The sequence below is a fragment of the Phaseolus vulgaris genome, chromosome 3 (genome assembly GCF_051622355.1).
Source record: "Phaseolus vulgaris cultivar YP4 chromosome 3, ASM5162235v1, whole genome shotgun sequence".
Lineage (NCBI taxonomy): Eukaryota > Viridiplantae > Streptophyta > Magnoliopsida > Fabales > Fabaceae > Phaseolus > Phaseolus vulgaris.
In genome coordinates this window covers 30,408,270-30,432,377 of record NC_143500.1, presented here as the reverse complement: position 1 = coordinate 30,432,377, position 24,108 = coordinate 30,408,270, and the positions used below count along the sequence as shown (strand labels likewise).

Below are 24,108 nucleotides of genomic sequence, written 5' to 3'. Positions count from 1 at the left end.
TTTTAAAGAAAATTATAAAATTAGGAAAATATTTTACTTTTCAAATTTTATAGTTTCAAAATTTTCTAGACTGAAATAAAAAATACCAATAAGAAAAATACTTTTGATATTTTAAAAAGTATGAGGTGCTACAAGAAACTATGTTCTGTTTCATTATAGAGTACCATCAACATGCTCATCGATTCAACTGTGGCAATTGCTTCCTGCACTGTATCACTGCACCCAATCTCAACGGAAAAGACGAAACTGTCCTTAAAAAATATTTTTGAAATATGTGTTTCGGATTTATTTTTTTTCGAACAAAATTTTATATTACGGATGTTTTTATCCAGAATGAATTTTTCATTTTTTTTTTCTGGATTTTCATTTTCGAAACATAATAATTTCTTTTATGGATTTTTTTTTCTGGAATGTATTATTTTTCAATTCTAGATTTTTTTTATCCGAAATAGAATTTTAATTTTTGTTTCTGGATTTTTATTTTCGGAACTCAATAATTACTTTTGGATTTATTTTTTTGGAATATATTATTTTCAATTCCGGATTTTTATTTCCGGAATTAAGAGCATTTTTGGAAATTAAAAAAATATGTTGGGTGCAGGTTAAAAATGATTGGATGAAGGAAGCATTTGTCTTCAACTGTTCATAATAAGAAGCTGGGTAGACTCCTTCTTCCTGCACCTCCATCATTTCTTCTTCACCTCCATAAATTTTAAAATTCCTAAAATTACCCTTTAGTAAAAAAAAAAGAAAAAATATATTTTAATCTACGGATTACATAATCCAGAAGTAAAAAATTACAACTTCCAGAGTATGTAATCTATAACCTATTTAACCACTAACAATACCAGATTACATAATTCATAACTTATTGAGGAAAAAATCCTTCTGGATTATATAATCCAGAAGTAAAAAATTACCACTTCTAGATTACGTAATCCAAAAGGTTTATTTTCTTAAATAGGTTTCGGATTATGTAATTCAGTATTTTTAGTGGTTAAATAGGTTATGAATTATGTAATCTGGAAATGATAATTTTGACTTCGGTATTACATAATTTGGTAGGTTTATTTTCTTAAATAAGTTCTGGATTACGTAATCCAGTATTGTGAGTTATTAAATAGATTCTGAATTACGTAATCTGAAAGTGGAAATTTGTAACTTTTGGATTGTAAATGGTAATTTTTTACTTCTAAAATATTGCTTCTATTTTTATCTTTTTACGGAAGGGTAATTTTTGAAATTTCAAAATTTATGGAGGTGGCTGAATAAGTGATGGAGGTGCAGGAAGAAGCAGTCAACTGGGCAATCTGTATGATATTGGGTCCAATTTGGGCTCTCTCAGGGTCGCAGCTACAAAAACTATGGGCTTCCAAAGGTGCCACCTCCACTCAAGATTATTTTCAAGCAAAACTTGGCATGTGAGTGTTATAGTAATAAATTGACATTTAAAATTAAAAAACAGAATAGTGGTTAATGCAGACAAAAAGTGGTAATACTAATATATGAACATATATAGTATTTTTTAAGCAACCCATTTGATTTGAAATAATTCAATTATTTTTCACTTGTAATAGAAGCTTATGTTAACAAGTTACACAGCTTACAAATATCTTCTCTTTTCACCCATAATCCAATTTAAAACTTGTTGAAGAGCGAAAAAAAAGTAGTGAAGTTATTTAAAATGGAGTTAGTTATAGGGAAAATATGAATGTTTGGGGGTGAAAGAGTGACACAGACGTGGGCGCAACTCAAGCCGCGGATATATGGATGATTGATTGTAAGGTTTGGCCCAATCACGTTATACCATATGTCTCGAACACAAACACAAATCCATATTAAAAAACTTGCACTCTTCATATATCTCCCTATATCCAATCACACCACAAACACAATACCAACAATCAGAGGTCAACACTTACAAAAGATCTCTTTTCATTGGGGATACCAATTCAAATTAAAGCACGCAATAGAGCTGTTAAATTGAACGTTTGAGCCTCAAAATTTTACAATTTTCTGTCTTTTTTTCTACTAAAGTAAACAGACACTTTTTCTTGTTTGGAAAAAAGAGAGAAACCATTTGCATAATAAATAATAAATTGATAATGGAAAGACACGCAACGCGATCGATCGCAAGTTTTCAACAGAACATGCTCTGTCCTTTGAATTAATAAACCGAACGCGGCACAAAGAAGGACATAAAAAACAAAATTAAAATCCAAACACGTTCAAATGCCATTCCCTCATTACAGCTTTCTTTAAGCGCGTTTCTTTCACCAATCACTTTCTCTCTCATAAGAAAAGAGACCAAACAGAGCTACTTAATAGTCGATGCGTCGCGTTTCTCTCTCTTAGTTCAAATTTCGAATTCCAAAGCTCAAACCCAAACCAGAATGCTCCTCCCAATCCACTGTTGCTACCTCACCACCATCCTCGCACTAACAATCTTCTTCTCAACCTCGTCATTTTCCGACGCCCAATCCTGTAACGGCATCCTCGTCTCTTATGCCTACACCAGCGGCTTGCGCCTTCCGCCCAATGTCACCAACGCGGCGGAGCAGCCCTACCGGTTTGAGTCCACGTTGACGGTGCTCAACAATGGTCTCGATGAGCTCAAGTCGTGGAAGGTCTCCGTGGGGTTCGACCACGACGAGTTATTGGTCTCTGCGTCCAATGCGGTGCTCGCAGACGGCACTACCCTCCCCGCCTCCGTCGGAAACGGCACTGTTTTCGCTGGCTATCCCATGACCGATCTCAAGACCGCCGTGGCCACCGCCGGAGACTTGACCCAGATGCAGGTTCAGATCGATCTCGTCGGCACCGTGTTCGGGGTGGCGCCGCCCAGTGTTCCGATGCCGAAATCCATCAGCCTCGCCAATGATGGATTCCTCTGTCGTAAATCCACCACCCAAGGTAGCGTGTTTCTCCTTGATCTGTGATTGTAGCTTAGGTGCTTGTGAGAATGTTGTTTAGAAAAAAAAAAGTTGAATTTTTAACTGCTGTGAGTTTAGGTTATTGGGTTAGTTTTGTTTGATCTGTGAAATGATTGATCGGGTTTAGTTAATTGCTGTGATTAATGAAATGGGGTGGGGTTACTTTTTGGTTTTTCAGGGAAGAATGCTAGTAGTGTGTGCTGCACGAGAGATCCCAAATTCAAAACTAACATTACCACGGATGAAGAGTTTCTGCCACGTCAGAATGGTGATCTTAGCATTATGTATGACGTGATAAGAACTTACGATTCTAATTACTGGGCTGAGGTTACTATTGGAAACCATAACCCACTTGGGAGGCTTGACAACTGGAGGTTGAGCTGGGACTGGATGAACGATGAGTTTATATATTCAATGAAAGGGGCTTATCCTTCTGTTGTGGATGCTTCTGAATGTCTGTTCGGTAAGCAAGGCACATTCTACAGGGATCTTGACTTTGCCACTGTTTTGAATTGCGAGAGAAGGCCAACCATAATTGATCTCCCTCCCACCAAGTTCAATGATTCTGACCTTGGGAAGATTCCCTTTTGCTGCCGGAATGGTACTATTTTGCCGCCCTCCATGGACCCTAGCATGTCAGCTTCAAGATTCCAAATGCAGGTTTTCAAGATGCCACCAGCGCTTAACCGATCCCAACTTTCACCACCGCAGAACTGGAAGATAAGTGGGATACTCAACCCTGACTATAAATGTGGCCCTCCTGTAAGAGTGAGTCCTACGGAAAACCCTGATCTTTCTGGCTTACCGTCGAACAAAACTGTGATGGCCAGTTGGCAGGTTGTGTGCAATATTACAACAGCCAAGGGAACATCAAGTAAATGCTGTGTTTCATTTTCAGCCTATTACAATGATTCAGTTATTCCATGCAAAACATGTGCTTGTGGATGCCCCCAGAATACAGAGAGAACATGTAGTACCACTGCCCCAGCTATGTGGCTTCCACCAGAGGCACTTCTTGTTCCTTATGAAAACCGAACCGCCAAGGCCATTGCTTGGGCAAGCCTGAAACATCTTCGAGTGCCAACCCAGATGCCCTGTAGTGATAACTGTGGTGTGAGCATCAACTGGCATTTGTACACAGACTACACTAAAGGATGGAGTGCGAGGGTGACACTTTTTAACTGGGGTGACACCAATTTTGCAGACTGGTTTGCTGCAGTACAAATGGATAAAGCAGCTGCAGGTTTTGAGAAAATGTACTCTTTCAACGCAAGTCTTCTAGACGGCGTAAACAACACTATTATTATGCAAGGTTTGCCAGGATTGAACTACCTTGTAGCAGAAGCCGATGGAGCTGACCCTCTGAGAGATCCCAGGGTGCCTGGTAAACAACAGTCTGTGATCTCTTTCACAAAGAAACTTACTCCTGGAATCAATATGGTTCGTGGAGATGGTTTTCCCACTAAAGTCTTTTTCAATGGAGAGGAATGCTCTCTTCCTTCCGTGTATCCAACTAGTGGTGGTTCTTGGAATGGTTTTTCATTGGGTACTTCAATGCTTCTATCCCTGTTGTCGTTCCTCTTGTTACGATGATAGTGACTATGTTTGATTTAGGCTCTGGCCTGCTGTGTCCCGGGACAGGATTTGATTCATATATTGACCTCACCACAGAAACTCAGTGGACTTAGTCGTGTCTGGTTTGGATGCTGTGACAGTCATTGTTCAATTCATATGTGATTCTTTTGGAACATGTTATAGTACAGAGGATTGTAGATTTGTGTTAGATGATAGAAATATATTCCTTCTTCTATTAAAAGCTTATTTTTCTCCTTTGACTGTTTGTTTTGTTTGCGTTTAATCTGAGTAATTCTCTCCTAGTGGGTGGTCATCCCAGAAAGTTCGTAATAGATGATGACTTGGTTGATGTATATATGTAAATAATTGATTCATGAGTGTTTTCATTCTATCATTTAAAAGTCGACCAGCATAAGTAGTCTAAATGCTTAAATTAATCTAAATTATAAGCGGCGAAAATAATTGATTTTGAGAGTAAACCAAGCATGGCTTAAAGGGAATATAAACTTTTATTTGTACTTGGAATAAAGCAATAACAAATTTAATCTTCATATAATAAAATAATAAACACAAAGGTTTTGAAGTGAACTTTTTGAAATTATAAATATCTTACAAATCGATCTTTATATACAATAATAGACAAGTATAAAAAATAAAATAATATTATAGCAAATTATATACAAGTTATACTGCTGATACAGTAGTGGAGTAAAACAAATGTGATAGTTTCATACTTCTACCACCAACAATGAAATGAGCTCACCCTTTTAAAAAAAATGAATTTAGTTTTTAATATCTATTCTTTTATTGGGTATTCATCGAGTTTAGATAAATTGTGGTAACTCATTACATTTTTTTATTATAAATTTAATTTATGCATAATTTTAAATAAAAAATATACTAAGTAACTGATAGTTTAGATAAATTGTGGTAACTCATTACATTTTTTTATTATAACTTTAATTTATGCATAATTTTAAATAAAAAATATACTAAATAACTGATTATATTCTATTTCAAACAAAATATAAAAAATAATAAATTAGAAAAATTAAAAGTAAAAGTTAAAAATTATATTATATCTTTAATCAAATGTATATTTTTAATTTTATCAATTAATTATTTTATGGTTTAAATAATTTATTTATTAAAAAAGAAACTTATATTATTTAAAATTGTATAAATAAAAGAAAATTATTGTACATATACAGATAAAAACATATTTATAGGCCATAAAAGCGAAAAATTCCCACAGAAGTCTAAGCAAGTTAAGTTAGGCGGTTTCTTCCTGCACCCTAACAAATTTCTTTCTGCATCCCATCATTTTCCAAAAAGACTGTTTTACTCTTTTTAAAAATGACTTCCAAATTGCTTTCTCCAAAATATTTCTGGAACACATTATATTAATTCCGGATTTACCATTCTGGAAATCAAAAAATGTATTCCAGAATATTTTAGATTTTTTTTATCTTTCGGATTTTCTATTTTGGAAACACTCTTTGCTTACAAAACCTCTATTCTGGAAGTACTTTTTACTTAAAGAACTCCCGGAATCACATAAAACTGTGAAAGGGTAATTTCGGTATTTAAAAGAATGTAGGAGTGCAGGAAAAAAATGTAGAGGTACAGGAAGAAAAATGTAAAGGTGCAGGAAGAAACTCCCGTTAAGCTAATACTGGTGGGTTCAAATTGTTTCTCATCTCTAACTTAGAGAATCTCATCCAATTTCTTGCTTTCTTCCTACACCTCCATAGTTTCTTTATGCACTTCCATAATTATGTAATTCTAAATATACTCTTTTGAATTTTTATTTTGAATTTTACAATTTAAAATTTTTTCTCTTAGATTCAGAAATTTCAAATTGTAGAATTTGAAAAGTTGGCTTTTGAATTTTACAATTTAGAAGTTATTTATGAATCTAAAAAATTATTTCTAAATTTTAAATTTTGGAAACCATTTTATGAATTCAGAAATAACTTTCGAATTGTATAATTTGAAATACAAAATTAACTTTCGAATTCTAATATTCATAAATCATTTTAAATTCTAGAATTTGAAAACTTTGTACGATGAATTCTATAATTCGAAAAGTTATTTTTTAATTTAGAAATGATTTATGAATTATAGAATTTAGAAGTAAATTTTGTATTTTGAATTCGAAATACTATCTACACTCGAACAAAGAAGATGGTAGAAGATGTAGGAACTTAGACTTAATTTTTAATTCATTAAGGATAAATTTAACTTTTCATAAAAAAAAATATGAAGATGCAGAAAGAAACTATAGAGAGGTGAAGAAATACAAATTGTTAGAATCTCATATTATTATTAATTGAAACAACCCAATGTAATGTAAATAAAAATGTGAGTACAAACTAATAACTCAAATATAGCTGGACATAATAATTAATATTTTTTATTTATTTTTAAGGGATATAATATTTATATTATTTAAAACTATTAAGACTGTTTTTAAAATCTAAAATAGTTAGTAGTTAAAATTTTAGGGTTTAGATATTAATTTATAAAATTTTATTAAAATAAAAAGTAGTTTAAATATTAATAGGTTTTAGTTTATAAAATAGTATCTAAGTATAATAATTAATTTTTTATTTTAAAATTAATTTGTATTTAATAAATTTTTTTAGTAAGTAAGCACAAACGGTTTAAAAGCTCTTTACAGATTAAAATTTATGTGCATTTGCATTTATTTATTTGTATACGGATGTTTAGTCATTAAAAAGGATTATTTTTCCATGTTCAACCTCAATAATTAAGATAGGACAAGGGGCACCATAACTTTAGAAATCATTTGCTAACAACTTACAATCTTAACTTGCATCAAACGACTAAAGTCATGCAATTCTTTCTTTTAGCTATATGTAGCTGTATAAAATTTCTTTAATTTTTGAAGGATGTGATTTTCACGTGTGCTGTTGATAACAAGAATTTGGGATTAATGTGGTTCTAAGTATCTTAGTTAGATTATATTTGAACATTCATGCATATTTCAAAAATGTTGTCTTGAAACTTGATGGTAGAGGCCTCAACATATGACCAACCACTAGAGTTATGACAAGGAGGATACAAGAAGTTTGAGACTCTGTTACTGATGACAGATACACTCTCTTATACATGTTAAAAAATGTCATAGTCTAATGTAATTTCCTAGATTAGGATTTTAATTTTCTTGATTAAAAGTAGAGTAGAAAATTTACTTGTAATTTTTCTTTAATTAAATTAAGGTTAGGATTAGGCATCTAAAACCTACCTAGGGTATAGTTGGGCTTAATTGCAGCCTACATTAAACCCTAGACCAGTCATTAGACCTAATTAGGTCACATGGAGCACACTTGATCATACTTGCCTTGTGACTCTAATTAGGCGCCTATTTTCAAACCATTTAGCATTTGAATTTCCCCCCTCTTTTTTGTAACCTTTGGCTGACCTTCTACGCCTATATAAGGAGTAGCTTGGCTCATGTTTTTCAAGATCAATTTTATGAGTGTTATGCTGCTAATTTTGCAAGCTTAAGCACTTCTTTGTCTAAACCTCTCTAGGATAGACACCTTGGTCTTCTTCTTCACCTCTCCAAGGGATATGGTCGAACCAATCACTCTCCCTACTCTTCATGCAACTACAAGGAATCCATAGCTCCAATTGAGCCATCCTTGACCCATTCTCTTCCACTAGCTTCCAAAATTTCCCTTTAAAATTCAAGAAAAGCACCAACCAGATGAGTGAAACCTATCATTTGGTATCTAGAGCTTTGGTTCTTCAAGAGATAAGTGTCTTCTCTTCTATTTTTGTTCTTAATTCCGTGTTGTGGCATTAATGTTCCTTATTGTCTTGAATTTCATTTTCTATGATGTTGTTTTCTATTTCAATCCTTTTTAAATTTTGTAGGTTTCAATTTGAGTATACCGTTTGCTTTTCATTTTATTTGAGTCTTGTTGCAATTTCATTTAGTGGATTTTAATGTTGGTTAAGACATTTTAACTTTTGAATCAAGTTTCTAGTAATGCCTAGTCATGTTCTTCCTACGATGTCATTAAATTTGTGTGGTGCCTTTTCTAATTGATTTTGGTTGTTCGCTTTAATTTTATTCTAAATACTATTCTTAATTTGAGCTTTGGTGCATTTTAATTTTTCAAATTTGAGTTATATACCTGTTTTTAGTTCCATACAAATTCCAATTTCACTAAATTCTATTGTGTCTTTGAGTTTTCATTTCTGTTTTTAATTTCAATTAGGATTTCTCAGTTTTCCAGATTTTTGTGCTGATTGAAAAAGTTTATCATAATTTGATTTGTTGGTGAAAAAATGTGAAACTTTGGAATTGGACATAGTGTAAAAAAATTTGGCTCTGAAAATTTAAATTGAATAGTAAATTTGAAAATATTATTGCAATTAATTGCCGCACTATTTTTGTGAACTTCCAACACCAATATTAAGCTTATACATTGAAGTTTCAGTGGTTAAAAATTCAAACCCTAATTTCAAATATTTTATTCAGCATAAATTCGGAAATTTAAGAAAACTTTCATACAAAATTCTGTAGTGCATTTTTTGGTTTTCTTCATCTAATTCTAGAACCTTTCTTTAGGATTTCATTTGTGTGCTATCATTTCTTGTGAACTTTAATTTTTTGCTTGTCAATTTCTTGATTACTCATTTGAATTCATGTCTATTATAAACTCTCTTTGAAGTTGCCTTTATTTTAAAGTGAGCTTTTGTTGCTTTAAAAATTGTTTGACCTCTATTTTCTGAAAGTGACTGGATTACATTTGGTGAGTTGTGGGACTGAAAATTTTTGGTTGAATATCATAAAAAGGTAAAAACCATACACAATAGGTTGAATATCCTAAGGAGGTGAAGCAAGGGAGAGAAGAAACTTAAAATTTACACAGAAACAAAAGACAATTGGAGCAACTTTGTGGAGTGCATAAAATAGGCAATTTAATTTTTAGTGCATAAAATTGTTGACCTAATTTCATTGTATTTCTTTTGAGTTGTAATTTGTTAAACTTTTTTACTTAGTGGATTAGTTTTTGCATAGTTCGGTGAGTGTGTATTCAAGGTCCAAAGTGCCAAGAAGCTCACCTAGGAAACAATCTAGTTTAAAGCTTTCTAAGTAGAAATTTCAATTGTTTTTATTGCTTTCATATTTGCTAAGAGTTTTCATCTTCGGTTAAGCTCTTAGTAATTTGCTCAGAGAAAGGTTTGTGAAGTGTTGTGGGATAATTTCTGGCTAGAAAAGGTTGGGTACTTAAGTGATCCACCTGTTAGAATTAGAGGCCTTAAACAAGAGGGGAAGTGAATTGTTTTTGAAAGATTTTCGCAAAGGTTGAAGGTAGAGTGAAAAGTTATGAAGAGTCAATAAATTGAAAATTCTGTTCAACCAATACAAAAGTTGTTTTAAGTTTGATTGCAAAAAATCAACCAGTTGTTTATACCAGCAGAAATGAAAAACAATGTTAAAACAATTTATGAGTGTAGGTATAGAGAGAATCACACAAGATGCTTATACTGGTTCACTCTTAACCAAGAGATACATCAAGTCCTCAGCTAACCACTGAGAATTCACTATGTAATCAAACCTAGATTACAAACCACACACCAAGAGTGATGATCTTGAACCCCTCAAGAACACACACCACTCCTTGGCAACACACAATTTCCAGAAAACATCTTTCTGGATTTGTACTACACTCAAATACATAAATAAAATATTCAAAGAAGAAGAGGAATAGAATTCATCTGGGTAATACAAAGCTTAAGGTTCAGAAGTACAAAACTCAATCCTATTGCACACACTTGAGATGATTCAAAGCTTTTGAAATATTGTAAAACGTTTTTGATTAATCTCTCTTTCTTTGTTAATGCAAAGGAGCGTACAACAACCTTTATATGCCTCAATCAAATGATCAAAGCAGTTAAATTAAAAACCAAAAGTAGTTGAAATAATTTAAAATAGATTAAAACCTCTTAACAAAATTATGTTAAGGTTTTCATAAAAACAACCAGTTTATTTATCGAAACAACCGGTTGAATCTGTTTGACAGCAAAGCCAAAACAAAGCTAAGTTTTTCCAAGCAATTTTAAAAACCATTAAGTGTCAAACAACCAGTTGATTTGACATTTCAACAGGTTAAAATTTCACATCCTTTTAGAAAATCCATATTTTTAAAAAGGTAAAGATTCAATTGAGCTTGGATTATCTTAAGGAGTGAATTAACAAGTTTCAAACAACTAAACAACACACACACACACCCAACAACAAGGTTTTCAAGCTTTTTAAATGGATTTGGAGACATCAAATCATCTTGTTCAACACCGCCTACTTGGGAAATTACCTACTTTACTAAGCCTATTTTTCTCTTTGGGAATTACTTCTATCACAAACTTTAACTTGTTTAAACATACTTCCAATCTTATTGAAAGTTATTTGAGCTCTACTAAATCTTTTTTCAAACAAATGGCTAGAGATATCCAATAACTTACACTAAGACAATTACAACATGAGAATCAAATTATTGAAGAAAAGAAAGAAGATTATGATCTTGCAATTCTAGATGAAGAGTTGAAACTTGTTAAAGAAAGAGATGAATATATAAGAAATCATAAAAAGTATCACCCATCTAGTTATAGGTTTAGTGACTCTCATGAGGAATAGAGTCTTAGAATTAATGATTATTATCAACCTACACCTAGGAGAACTAGAAGAGAAAGGCAACCAATTAGATTAGGGTAGACCTACCTTATTTGTATATCTAGATTGGGAAATAAAAGTAGAATAACTTTTTGCCTGCCATTGTATGAGTAAGGAAAGGAAGGTACCCCTAGCCACTTTAAGCTTTCAATCAAATGCTATGTATTGGTGGACTGCCCTAGAGAGAGAGACGTCTCCACAATGACCCATTCATTACCTATTGGAATGATCTTAGAGGAGCATTGAGACTTCGCCATATTCCTTCGTACTATAATAGAAAGTTGATGGACAAGCTCCAAAGACTCCAACAAAAAAATATGAGTGTAGAAGAGTATAGGCAGAAGATGGAGCTTTACATGATAAAAGCCTCAATTATGGAGGAAGAAACCACCACCATATCTAGGTTTCTTAGTGGACCCAATCTTGAGATAAGAGACAAAGTATAACTTTTGCCCTACAGGGACTTAAATGACTTGATCTAACTTTCATAAAAGTTGAGCATCAAAATTTGAGAAAAGGATCAAGTCACAAGGAGAGTTATTACTCAAGCTTTTGTCCCAAGAAGGAGTATAAGAAAGAAAGGGATGAGAGTTTTTCCAAAGATAAATCTAAGTTAGAAACTCCCAAAAACCTAGAAAGAGGAAAAGATATGCAAATCTCACACACTCGCACTAGAGATATCCAATGTTTTAAATGTCTTGGTAGAGGCCACATAGCATCTCAATGCTCCAATAAGAGAACCATGATACTAAGGGGGAAAGATGAGTATAACAACCAAGATGACGAGTCTAGAGAAGAAGAGGAGAAAGAAAACAATGAGGGGGCATATCCTTGTGAGGGGAAATTAACCCTCAACAATCAACCTAACATGAAACATGAGACATAAAGAGAGAACATATTTCATACAAGATGTAGAATTTTAGAAAATAGTTGTTCTCTCATTGTGGATAGTGGCTCTTGCTGTAATTGTTGTAGCATTTTGTTGGTTGAGAAGCTTGATGTACAAGTTATACCCCACCTCAAACCCTATAAGTTGCATTGGCTGAATGAAGATAGGGATTTAGTTGTAGATAAACAAGTAAAAGTCAGTCTTTCTTTAGGGAATTACAAAGATAATGTTTTATGTGATGTAGTACCCATGGAAGCTTGCCATATCTTATTGGGAAGGCTATGGAAATTTGATGAGAAAACCACCCATAATGGCCTTAACAACGAGATTACTTTTACCCATAAAGATAAAGTTTGTACTTTATCCTTTAACACTTTCACAAGTGGTAGAGGACCAAGTACAAATGAAAATAAAAATCTCAAAAATCAAAGGATAGTCCTTAGGGACAATGTTGAGGTGTGGAAGAAGAGTGCTCCTTCAAACAAGGTCATTCAAATAGAACAAAATTTGAGAAAAAAAGAAGTTAACAAAATTCTGCTATTTGAACAACCTTCAGGTCTCCTTCTTTGTAAAGGAGCACTTAAATGTAATGCCACACTTTAATGTTCTACCTCCTAGGGTCAAAAGTCTTATAAAAGAATTTTATGATGTGTTCCCTAAGGAATAACCAATTTGACTTTAAGGGGGCATTGAACATCAAATTGATTTAGTTCCTAGAGCTAGTATACCAAATAGACTGGCATACAAAACTAATTCTGAAGAGACTAAGGAGATAGAATCCTAGGTTCAGGAATTGTTGGAAGCTGGGTCCAAAAGAGCCTAAGTCCTTGTGTTGTACCGGTTTTGTTGGTGCCTAAGAAAGATGGAAAGTGGAGAATGTATTGTGATTGTAGAGCAATCAACAACAACATCATCAAATATAGGCATCCAATTCATAGAATTGATGATATGCTTGATGAATTGCCTGGGTCCACAATATTTTCTAAGATAGATCTCAAAAGTGGTTATCACCAAATAAGAATCAAAGAGGGGAATGAGTGAAAAACTACTTTTAAGACCAAGTTTGGATTATATGAGTGGTTAGTGATGCATTTTGGTCTCACTAATGCACCTAGCACTTTCATGAGGCTTATGAATCATGTCCTTAGGGATTGTATAGGTAAATATGTAGTAGTTTACTTTCATGATATTTTAGTATATAGTAAGAGTCTAGAGTCTCATTTAGGTCATGTTAGGAAAGTCTTGTTAGTTCTTAAGAATAACAATTTGTTTGCTAATGTAGATAAATGCACTTTTTGTGTTGATAGTGTAGTCTTTTAGGTTTTACAGTCAACAAAAATGGGGTCCATGTGGACCTCGAGAAAATCAAAGTCATCCAAGAGCAGAATGTAGGAGATGTTAGGTGCTTCCATGGGTTAACAAGAATTTATAGAAGATTTGTTCCCAACTTCTCAATACTAGCTTCACCACTCAATGAGTTAGTGAAGAAAGACACTCCGTTCTATTGGACGAAGAAACATGAGCAAGCCTTCCAAAGGTTGAAAGCTCAACTCACTAATGCACCCATTCTAGCTTTTCCAAACTTTTCAAAAACTTTTGAGCTAGAGTGTGATGCATCAGGAGTAGGCATAGGTGCAGTGTTATTGCACGTGGTTGCATATTTTAGTTAAAAATTACATGGTGCAACCCTTAATTACCCCACCTATGATAAAGATCTCTATGCACTTGTGAGGGACCTGTAGACTTGGGAACACTATTTGGTTTCAAAAGAATTTGTTATTCATAGTGATCACGAGTCTTTGAAATATCTTAAGGGTCAGTATAAGTTAAACAAAAGACATGCAAAATTGAGGGAATTTCTAGAGCAATTTTCATATGTTATGAAATTCAAAAAGGGCATTACAAATATTGTGACATATGCTTTATCTTGAAGACATGCCCTCTTTTCTAAACTTAGAGCCCAAATTCTTGGATTTGGTAACATACCCGAGCTTCATGAAAATGATTAGGATTTTGAATCCACCTTTGCTAGTTATAAACATAGAGCACAAGGAGGGTTTTATGTTTCTGAGGAGTATTTGTTTAAAGAATGAAAACTTTGTATACCTCAAGGAACACATAGAAAACTCCTTGTTAAAGAGTCAATGAAGGAGGTCTCATGGGTCATTTCAGAGTTGATAAAACTCTTTAGCTTTTAAAAGAATTTTTTTTTGACCCCATATGAGAAAAGAAGTTCAAAGACATTGTCATAGATACATATCATGTTCTAAGACAGTGACTCATGGACTTTACACTCCATTGCCTCTTGCTTATGCTCCATGGGAAGACATTAGCATGGATTTCATTTTAGGGCTTCCTGAGACACAAAGAGGTTTGATTCCATCTTTGTGGTAGTGGATAGGTTTAGCAAGATGACTCATTTCATACCCTGCCATAAAGTGGATGATGCTAACAACATCTTCATACTGTTCTTTAGAGAAGTGGTAAGACTTCATGGTCTACCTAAACCCATAGTTTCGTATAGAGATCCAAAATTGTTAGCAAACTCTTTGGGAAAGGCTAGGAACTAAGTTGAACTTTTCAACCTCTTGTCACCCTCAAACGGATGGACAAATGGAGGTAGTGAATACATTCCTCATATTGAATTTGCATACAATAGAGTGGTCCATAAGACTACTAATATTTCTCCATTTTAGGTTGCATATGGTTTTAATCCTCACATTACTTTGGATTTGTTACCTTTGCATAATCCACATGAATTTATGCATAAGGAAGGGGTAACAAAAGCCAAGTTTGTTAAGAAATTACATGAGAGGATTAAAATTCAAATACAGAAACAAACTGAGAAATACATAAAACATAACAATAAGGGAAAAAGGGAGATAGTTTTTGAAAATAGAGACTAGATTTGGCTGCATCTTAGAAAAGATAGATTCCCTAGTAAGAGGAAGTCTAAGCTTAGTCCCTGAAGAGAATCAATAATAATGTATATCAGTTAGATCTGCCTGAGAAGATGAAGTACATGCTACTTTTAATGTTATAAATCTAACACCTTTTGCAGGTAGCACAAATGATGAGCAGAGACTTTTGATTTGAGGACAAATCCTCTTCAAGAGGGAGGGAATGATGATAGAGGCCTCAACACAGGACCAACCACTAAAGCTATGACAAGGAGAATACAAGAAGATTGGGACTCTGCTATTGATGGCAGAGACACTCTCTTATACATGTTCAAAAAAAGCCATAACCTAGGGTAATTTCCTAGATTAGGATTTTAATTTTTTTGCTTATAAGTAGAGTAGGAAATTTACTGTAATTTTTATTTAACTAAATTAGGGTTAGGATTAGACATCTTGATGTGGGTTGATTTTAGGATTACACATTTTATGGGTTACTCTTTTGTTTATGAGTTTTGAGATTAGCAATTATGGTGAGAAACCCAAAAAAGATTCTCATCGGACACGAACTTAACCAAGTGGTTAAGTAAGTGTGAAGGTGCACTTCCAAAGGGCAAAGAGAAAACACATGTATGGTGGTTATAATGATGAAGGTGCGAAGATAAAAGACATTAAATAAAGCATAAGATGATGAAGAAAGGCAAACATAAACGAATAAAAGTATGGAAGAATGGCATAAGGAAAAGGAAAGAAAAACACAAAGGTGAAGAGATTAAGAGATGCTTATGTAATAATTAATCACGCTACTTGGAGGGGGAGGAAACTCCGAGATAAGTGGTGAAGAGCCGCCACTTGAAGTGCACAAACACCGAAGATAAGACCCAATTTTTAAGACAAAGCTCACTAAACACTCTTGCAGAGTTTTCTTTCTATTTCAAATTCAAGTGTGTAAAACATGAGGCAAGACACTATATTTATAGGAGGGAGTGTCTTGGAGAACAAGATGGAGGGGTAGGGGTGTCATTTGTGAGAAACCTTCTAGAAGGTAAGTCAAAGAAACCCTAAACCTAGAAGCACTTGTCATGAAAGGTGAGGGCTTGACACAAGCCCAATTTATGCTAAGTACACCCCAATTTATGCTAAGTGAACCCTACTCTAGCTTATTCTTCTATTTGAACCCCCAAATTGAGCCCAGTTTATTTACATAAACTTGTCTTTTAAAAAGATCAGAAGAAAGAACATCAAATGCTCTAGCCTCTGTCCAGTTCTTCTTCTACTGAGGTCCTTCTGAAGTTTGGTGGGGCCTTGTCTTAGATGCTGAGATGACTAACTTAATTATGAATTGTCTATTATGTCCTTGGTTATATCCTTGTCTAATTAGGTTGTATCACATCTAAAACCTACCTAGGGTATAATTGGGCTTAATTGCAGCCCACATTAAACCCTGATATGGTCATTAGACCTAATTAGGTCACATGGAGCACACATGATCATGACTTGTGACTCTAATTAGGTGTCTATTTTCAAACCATTTAGCATTTGAATTTCCCTCTCTTTTTTGTAACCTTTGGTCGGCCTCTTACACATATATAAGGAGTAGCTTGGCTCATTTTTTTCAAGATCAATTTTATGAGTGTTATGCAGCCAATTTTGCAAGCTTAAGTCCTCCTTTGTCTAAACCTCTCTAGGATAGACACTTTGGTCTTCTTCTTCACCTCTCCAAGTGATATGGCTGAACTAATCACTCTCCCTACTCTTCATGCAACTACAAGGAATCTATACTTCCAATGGAGTCATTCTTGACTCATCTCTTCAACTAACTTCCGCAAATCTCCTTCAAAATTCTAGAAAAACACCAACCGGATGAGAGGAGCCTATCAAAACTTATGACTGATGTGTTAGTTTGAGCCTAGCATAAATAAAATTATCTGATCATACTCATGTTTTGGCTAAAGTGGTTTTACATTGGTAGTGTATTATTACTGCCACCGATTTTAGCAAATTTACTGGATTGGTATAATTTCATTTTGAAATTATGAAAATGAATAAGTATTAAAAAAATTATTCAAAATGAAAGTTGTGAATTGTAGAACGATTTCAATGGTATAAGTTGTGCTTTTGAAGTAACACTTTTTTGTTTTTTTCTTAAATAAAGAAAACCAAAGTAGCCCTGGAATGCATAATTTTTTATACCAAATTTGCATGTACAATTATAATTGTAAAATAATTACACAAAATTAGTCCTTAGACGCCTAGTTCACTCTTTATTTACTTTTACTACAATTCATATCTTTAATATTAAATATTATACTATAAATTAGTATTATCATACTATAAATTTGAGCTATAATGGTTTTACAAGAGACAATAACGATACTGATTTTGAGTTAATAAGAAAGAATCATCATTGAAAATATTATTGAAGTGGTTATTTTTCTAATAACGAATAAGGTAATCACGATCATGAAGCATTTGTTCTTGATGTGATTTAGAATGAGTATCCTTATATTTTGATATTTTTTTAAGTTATTTTTATAGAAAGCAACATGACTTTTTTTAGGTGAAAATTGATATTCTTAATAAATTGAGTTTATATTTTTTTAAGTTGATCGTCGTGTTGTTGATGGAGTTCGAGAGAAAATCCAATTGTAGAAGATTTTTTAGGTTCAAGTCGATAAGAACTAAATAAATTATAGTAGAATACATTAGTATAAATCAGAATAAGAAAATTAAGTGAGTATTGAATATTTATTATTCAATCCATTATATATATATATATATATGTTATATGAACATATTTGATTTGGTTGAATTTTATATTATTATGTTGTGATACATCTCGTATTTAGATAGATATATAAGTCTTCAAGTTCGAAATCCATTAATGAGGTGCAAGTGGTCCAATTTGATGGATAAATGAGTTTGAGTGTTCTACTCGCGTAATTACTTTTGAGATTTTATTTTCACAACCATCAATTGTGGTTATGGCTTTGCAACCTTTCATGAAGCCAAGTTAATTTAGTTTTGATAGTCAGTACAATGGTGTGATTCCTAATGTGCATTAATGAAGGTTTTTTTCCCTTCTTCGAGACGTTATGTCGTTTGGTGGCTAACGTTTCATCATTTTGTGTCATGTTGTCCTAAGACACAATATTTGAGTGTCCCATTGTTGTTGCGCCTAGAAATGAAGTGTTTTTAAACTCTTCGTATTCCATTCCATAGTTTTAAAACTCTTTTTTTGTGTTTGCAAGTGTTCATCGGCTTTATTTTAATCCTATGATTTTTTTTGTAAGTTAGAATACTTTGTGATATGATTCTTAAATTTCCAAAATATTCATGCGCATTCTGAATTCCAAAAGTGTATAAATATAAATTTAGTTATAGGTTTTGTCTCTTTTGTAAATAAATAAAATGAAAATACAATCCCTATATTTCAAGAAATGATTATTTGTCTCAGTAGTTAAGTTGATACTTTCTAAGTGGTCCTGGATTCAAATATAACTCCAAGCAAAATAATATTATTATTTTATTCTAATACTCCAAGCATGTTGTGCATGTAATCAGCTTAGTCTTTTTAAATTGTGGGTCATTCAACAATTGGGCCTCCAAAAGATTATTTGCCCTTGGGCTTGGATGTCCGCATCATTCCCTCCCTCTTGAGAAAGACCTTGGAAGTCTGCATTATTCTCTCCCTCTTAAGAAAGACTTGAAGTTAATTCCAAAGCTTCAGTAAAAGAAGACAAATCAGACACGTTAAAAGTGTTACTCACATTGTACTTACTTGGAAGATCAATCTTGTAGGCATTGTCATTAATCTTTTCTAAAACTTGGAAAGGTCCATCCCCTCTAGGTTGGAGCTTGGATTTTCTATGTTCAGAGAACCTTTCTTTCCTCATGTGTACCTAGAATTAATCTCCAGGCTCAAAGATTACTTTCTTCCTTCCTTTGTTAGCTTGCTTAGAATAACCTTCAACTTTTATTTCAATTTGAGCTTTAACCTTTTCATGTAGCTTTCTCACATAGTCAGCTAATAAGTGTCTAATTTCAGTAATATTTCATATTAAAATATAGGCATTTATGAAGATTTATTGATAATTTACATATAAAATAATCCCTAATTTATGAATTTATACATTTTTACATTTTTATGAGCTTTATTTGAATAAGAGCATTTTATTCCAAAATTTGATGTTAATTTCATATTTCTAGGGAGCTTTGAAGATTTGGAATAAAGGAGAATAATTTAAGCTAAAAAGAGAAAGCTGGAAGGTCCTAGAATGGAAAAAGATGCAAAGAAAGATTGGGTCTTTTTATGTTTTATCATTTAGCTCATTAGCGCGACACAGGAAGCAACCTAACCCTAGAAAACTAGGATAAATAGAGGGCTAGAGGCTCAACCCTAGTGTGCCAAATTGAGAGGAAAACACCATAGAGTGAATTGTAACACAATTGGGAGAATGAAAGGTGCTAGAAATATGTGTGACTAATTCTACCCTTCTTGGATTGGGAGTAATTTGCTCAAACTCTTATGTATTGAGGTTATATCTTATATATTAATATTCAGTTCTTGATTGATTATTGGTATTTTTGTTTTACTTTTAACTTTCCGTGACAAATTGAGAATCTTAAATCTGACCGAGAGGTATTTTTAGGGTTCAGACCTAAACATCAATACTTAACATATTTGAGTGCTGAGATAGACTTGAAATGTTAATTGCCATTAACGTCTGATTGTTATTTCTAAGTTGTTTTTATAAGTATGCGAGAGATCGATATTTAGGAAACATTCTTAAGAATTTTATATGCGAGAGATTGATATAAATGAATTTCAATCAAAGAACTCAATATTAACATGCTAATCAAAATACATAAGACTGGGAGACATGAAGCTTAATCCCTATTTTTCCAATTGAAGCAACTAATCCTTTTTTTTTCTTATTGATCAGTGCCACCACTATCACTTCAAAACTATTTTTATTGTTTTGTTGTTATATTTAGCTAATTTTGTACTCGATAATTCACTGTTCATTGTGGGATCGATATCCGTTCTTAGGGATAATTATTACTTCTGACAAACGCGATGCACTTGCTGTAAAATGTCAGTTTTTGGCGCCGTTACCGGGAACAAGTTTGAGTTGTTGAATATAATTTCTTAAATATTGTGATTATACTAACTATTTTTTGTTGTGAATATTTTTTTTAGTTTTTATTATTTTTTTTAGATTTGAATATTTTTGTAAAGATTTTGTTTTCCTTTTTAGATGTGAATAATTTTATAGTTTTTTGTTTTTTAGATATGCATATTTTTTTGTAAAGATTTTGTTTTTTTTTCTCTAGTTGCATATGTAAAAAGTTTTTTTTAGATGTGAATATGTGTGTTTTTTATAAAACTATTTTTTTTATGTTAATATTTTTTCTTTTAAGTTTTTGTTTTTTTTTATTTGTTTGCTTTATTTATTTTATTTTGATTTTTTTTGTTATATTTTATTTTATTCTTTAGTTTTTTGTTTTTATGTTTCGTTTACGTAGTTTTTTTTACTGTAATTATTTTGTTTTGTTTTTGTTTTTATTTTTATTTTATTTTATTTGGATTTTGTTTTATCATATTTTATTTTAGTCTTTTTTTTACGTTTAGCTTAAGTACTTTATTTAGTGTTTACGTAGTTTTTATTTATTTATTTTAATTACTTATTTATTACTATTAGTTTCTGTTTTATTTTTGTTTATTTTTATTTTATTTATTTATTTTTAATAGTTATTTATTTATTTATTTATTTTATGTTATTTTATTTTATTTTTATTTTTAGTTTTATTATTTTCTTTGATTTCATTCTTAGTTTTTATTTTACGCAAGTTTTTTTTTCGATCTATATATTCTGTTTTAGTTTTCTTAGTTAGTTAGTTATTTAAGTTTTTTTTTATTTGTTTTATTTTTAGTTTTTATATATTATTCTTTTTTTATTTATTTTATTTTTCTCTTTTTTAAAAATTTTAGTTTTATTATTTATTTTAGTTTTATTATTTACTTTAGTTTTATTATTTATTTTAGTTTTATTATTTATTTTAGTTTTATTATTTATTTTAGTTTTATTATTTATTTATTTTTATTATTTTATTTAGTTTTTATTTAAGTAAGTTTTTTTTTTTTTTTTATTGTTCTTGTTTTTCATTTATTATTTATTTCTCTTTCTTTTGTTATTTTAAATTTTCTGTTTTTCTTTTTTTCATTTTTTTTTTAAAAAAAAACTATTTGCTTGTTATACTAATCCTTACTTGAGTTGTCTTATGATATTAAGAAAACAAGTTGTTATAGATTGAGAAATTGAGAAGAAGACTCGGAAGAATAGAAGTTAAAAATAAAGAAAAGAGAAGCAAGGAGAAGTTAGAAAAGAAGGAGAGATGACGATGACGGTACCTATTACTAGTTGAGTGAGAAAATATGGTTTTAAAAATGAAGTGGCTAGGAAATTCTGTCTAGCCAATCACTCCTATCAAATAAGTCCAGCTGGTAAACCATGGAGAATTTTAAGGGAAACCTAACCTATGTATGTCGACCTTGAAATAAACAGGCGTCAAGCTAAATGACGTTAAACGAGCGCTTACTGGGAAGCAACCCAATCCACATTTTAGTTTTATGTTGTTTTGATACCAATGTTGAGTTTATTTTTTCAAAAAAAAAATATAAAAAAAAATCTTATATGTCTCCTAATCATTTTGCAGGTTATGTATTTTGACCTGGGGACAGGTTTTATTATTCTCGGAGGCAGATCCAGCAAATGAACCAAGACTGTAGATAAAGATTTTAACAAAAAGTTGGATGACTTTTGAAGAAGAGAGGATTGAGCAAAAATATGGTTTTATCTTTCTAATTCTCTTTGCTTTACAGTTATTTGAATTTTGTCTTATTTTATTTATTTTATTTTTTGGTTATTTTGTTTTCTGTTTATTAGCTTATTTGTTTAGTTTGTTTATATTGCTTATTTTGAATAAATTTCCTGTTTTGTTAGTTTGTTAGTTTTAAGTCTTAAATTATCTTTCTTGAATAAATTTCAGTTTTAATTTGTTTGTTTTCTAGTTTATTTTTTTCAAATAAAAAAGAACTAGAATATTAATTTTGAATTGTGGAAAAAAGAATGTGTTTAAATATTAAATAGTGAGATGAATTAGACACAGGTTAGAAAAGAAAATATGATTGAATCCTTATTCAAATGTAGTTAAAATTTTGATACATGAAAATTTAACAGGATGATTGATTAGGACAGATAATGACAAGACAAAAAGGAATGAGACCATTTAAACCAAGTGAATGTGTGAACCTTAGATAGTTTTGAGAGTTTTAATGATGAATTGACAGTTGTGGTTGCTTAATTTTTATATTTGTTGCATCATAAAATAGCATGAAGATGATTGAGGCATTTGTTTGTGTTAATTAGGAGCCAGGGCCAAAAAATCAACATTTATATTAGAATTCCATTTTTTTTATATCCCCTTTGGGCAAGAAATTTTTGTTAATATTGCACCTTAACCTTTAATGGTATATTTTTCTACCCTTTAGCATGTTTAAGGAGGGAGAGCATAGATGCAATACATATAGAAAAGGGAATGGTTGGTTCTGATCGTGAAAGCTCAAAAAGTTGAAAATAGGAAGAATCTTTTCCTATTTTTGAAAGAAAGAAAAAATAAAGAAAGAGAAACAAAAGAAGCAAAAGAAAAAGAAAAGAAAAAAAAATCATCATGAAAAGTCAAAAAGAAAAATGAGGAAAAAGGACATCGAAAGAAAGTGGTGATTAGATAACATATATGTTCTCTATAATTGAATTGTAGGTATGTTCTTCTTCTTTAAGATGTGCATTTTGTTATCTAAGAAAAACCAATATTTTTTTGAAGCTCAGCCTCATTACAACCCTGGAAAAGACCTCAAGATTCATGTTTCTAATATGTTTGTGATTCGAATATGAAATGAAAAACAACCATGATTTGTTATGATTCAGTGAAAATAGAGAGAAACACTTACTTGTGAGCATATGAGACGATATTCCTTGATGAATTGTCATTTATTTGTTTTGATTTGATTCTGAAAGTTGATTGTGTCTATATTATTCTATATTTGAATTTGGAAGCATCATAAGTTTCTAATTTGATTTGTTGTTTAGTGAATTAATTTTTTTGATATTTAAATTTAAAATATATTCATTTACTTTGCTTGAGGACAAGCAAGATTCTAAGATGGGGAGAGTGATAAGTGTCTAATTTCAGTAATATTTCATATTAAAATATAGGCACTTATGAAGATTTATTGCTAATTTATGAATTTATACCTTTTTACATTTTTATGAGCTTTATTTGAATAAGAGCATTTTATTCCCAAATTTGGTATTAATTACAGATTTCTTAGGGAATGGAAAAAGATGCAAAGAAAGATTGGGCCTTTTTTATGTTTTATCATTTAGCCCATTAGCGCGACACAGGAAGCAACCTAAACCTAGAAAAGTAGGATAAATAGAGGGCTAAAGGCTCAACCCTAGTGTGCCAGATTGAGAGGAAAACACCATAGAGGGAATTGTAACCCAATTGGGAGAATGAGAGGTGGTAGAAGTATGCGTGGCTAATTCTACCCTTTTTGGATTGGGAGTAATCTGCTCAAACTCTTATGTATTGAGGTTATATCTTATATATTAATATTCAGTTCTTGATTGATTATTGGTATTTTTGTTTTACTTTTAACTTTCCGTGACAAATTGAGAATCTTAAATCTGACCGAGAGGTATTTTTAGGGTTCAAACCTAAACATCAATACTTAACATATTTGAGTGCTTGAGATAGACTTGAAATGTTAATTGCCATTAACATCTTATTGTTATTTCTAAGTTGTTTTTATAAGTATGCGAGAGATCGATATTTGAGAAACATTCTTAAGAATTTTATATGCGAGAGATCGATATAAATGAATTTCAATCAAAGAACTCAATATTAACATGCTAATCAAAATACATGAGAGTGGAATTGATGAAGCCTAATCCCTATTTTTCCAATTGAAGCAACTAATTCTTTGTTTTTTTTTTCTTTTTGATCAGTCGATAATTCACAGTTCATTGTGGGATC

General features: G+C 31.7%; 1 protein-coding gene across 1 annotated transcript; it reads left to right on the top strand.

Moving 5' to 3' along the window:
- Nucleotides 1-2,119: 2,119 nt before the first annotated feature.
- On the top strand, nt 2,120-4,765 carry LOC137806987 (COBRA-like protein 7). The gene is made up of 2 exons (XM_068607394.2): nt 2,120-2,913; nt 3,112-4,765. Exons 1-2 carry the CDS (start codon nt 2,394-2,396, stop codon nt 4,524-4,526), a joined length of 1,935 nt encoding a protein of 644 aa, XP_068463495.2. The 5' UTR covers nt 2,120-2,393; the 3' UTR covers nt 4,527-4,765.
- The last annotated feature ends 19,343 nt before the right edge of the window (nt 4,766-24,108 follow it).

What these genes read in the sequence shown, in the direction of transcription:
- LOC137806987 (XM_068607394.2), top strand. Translation starts at nt 2,394, where the DNA reads ATGCTCCTCCCAATCCACTGTTGCTACCTCACCACCATCCTCGCACTA. An exon ending in TCGTAAATCCACCACCCAAG is followed by an intron (nt 2,914 to 3,111) that starts GTAGCGTGTTTC and finishes TTGGTTTTTCAG; the next exon opens with GGAAGAATGCTAGTAGTGTG.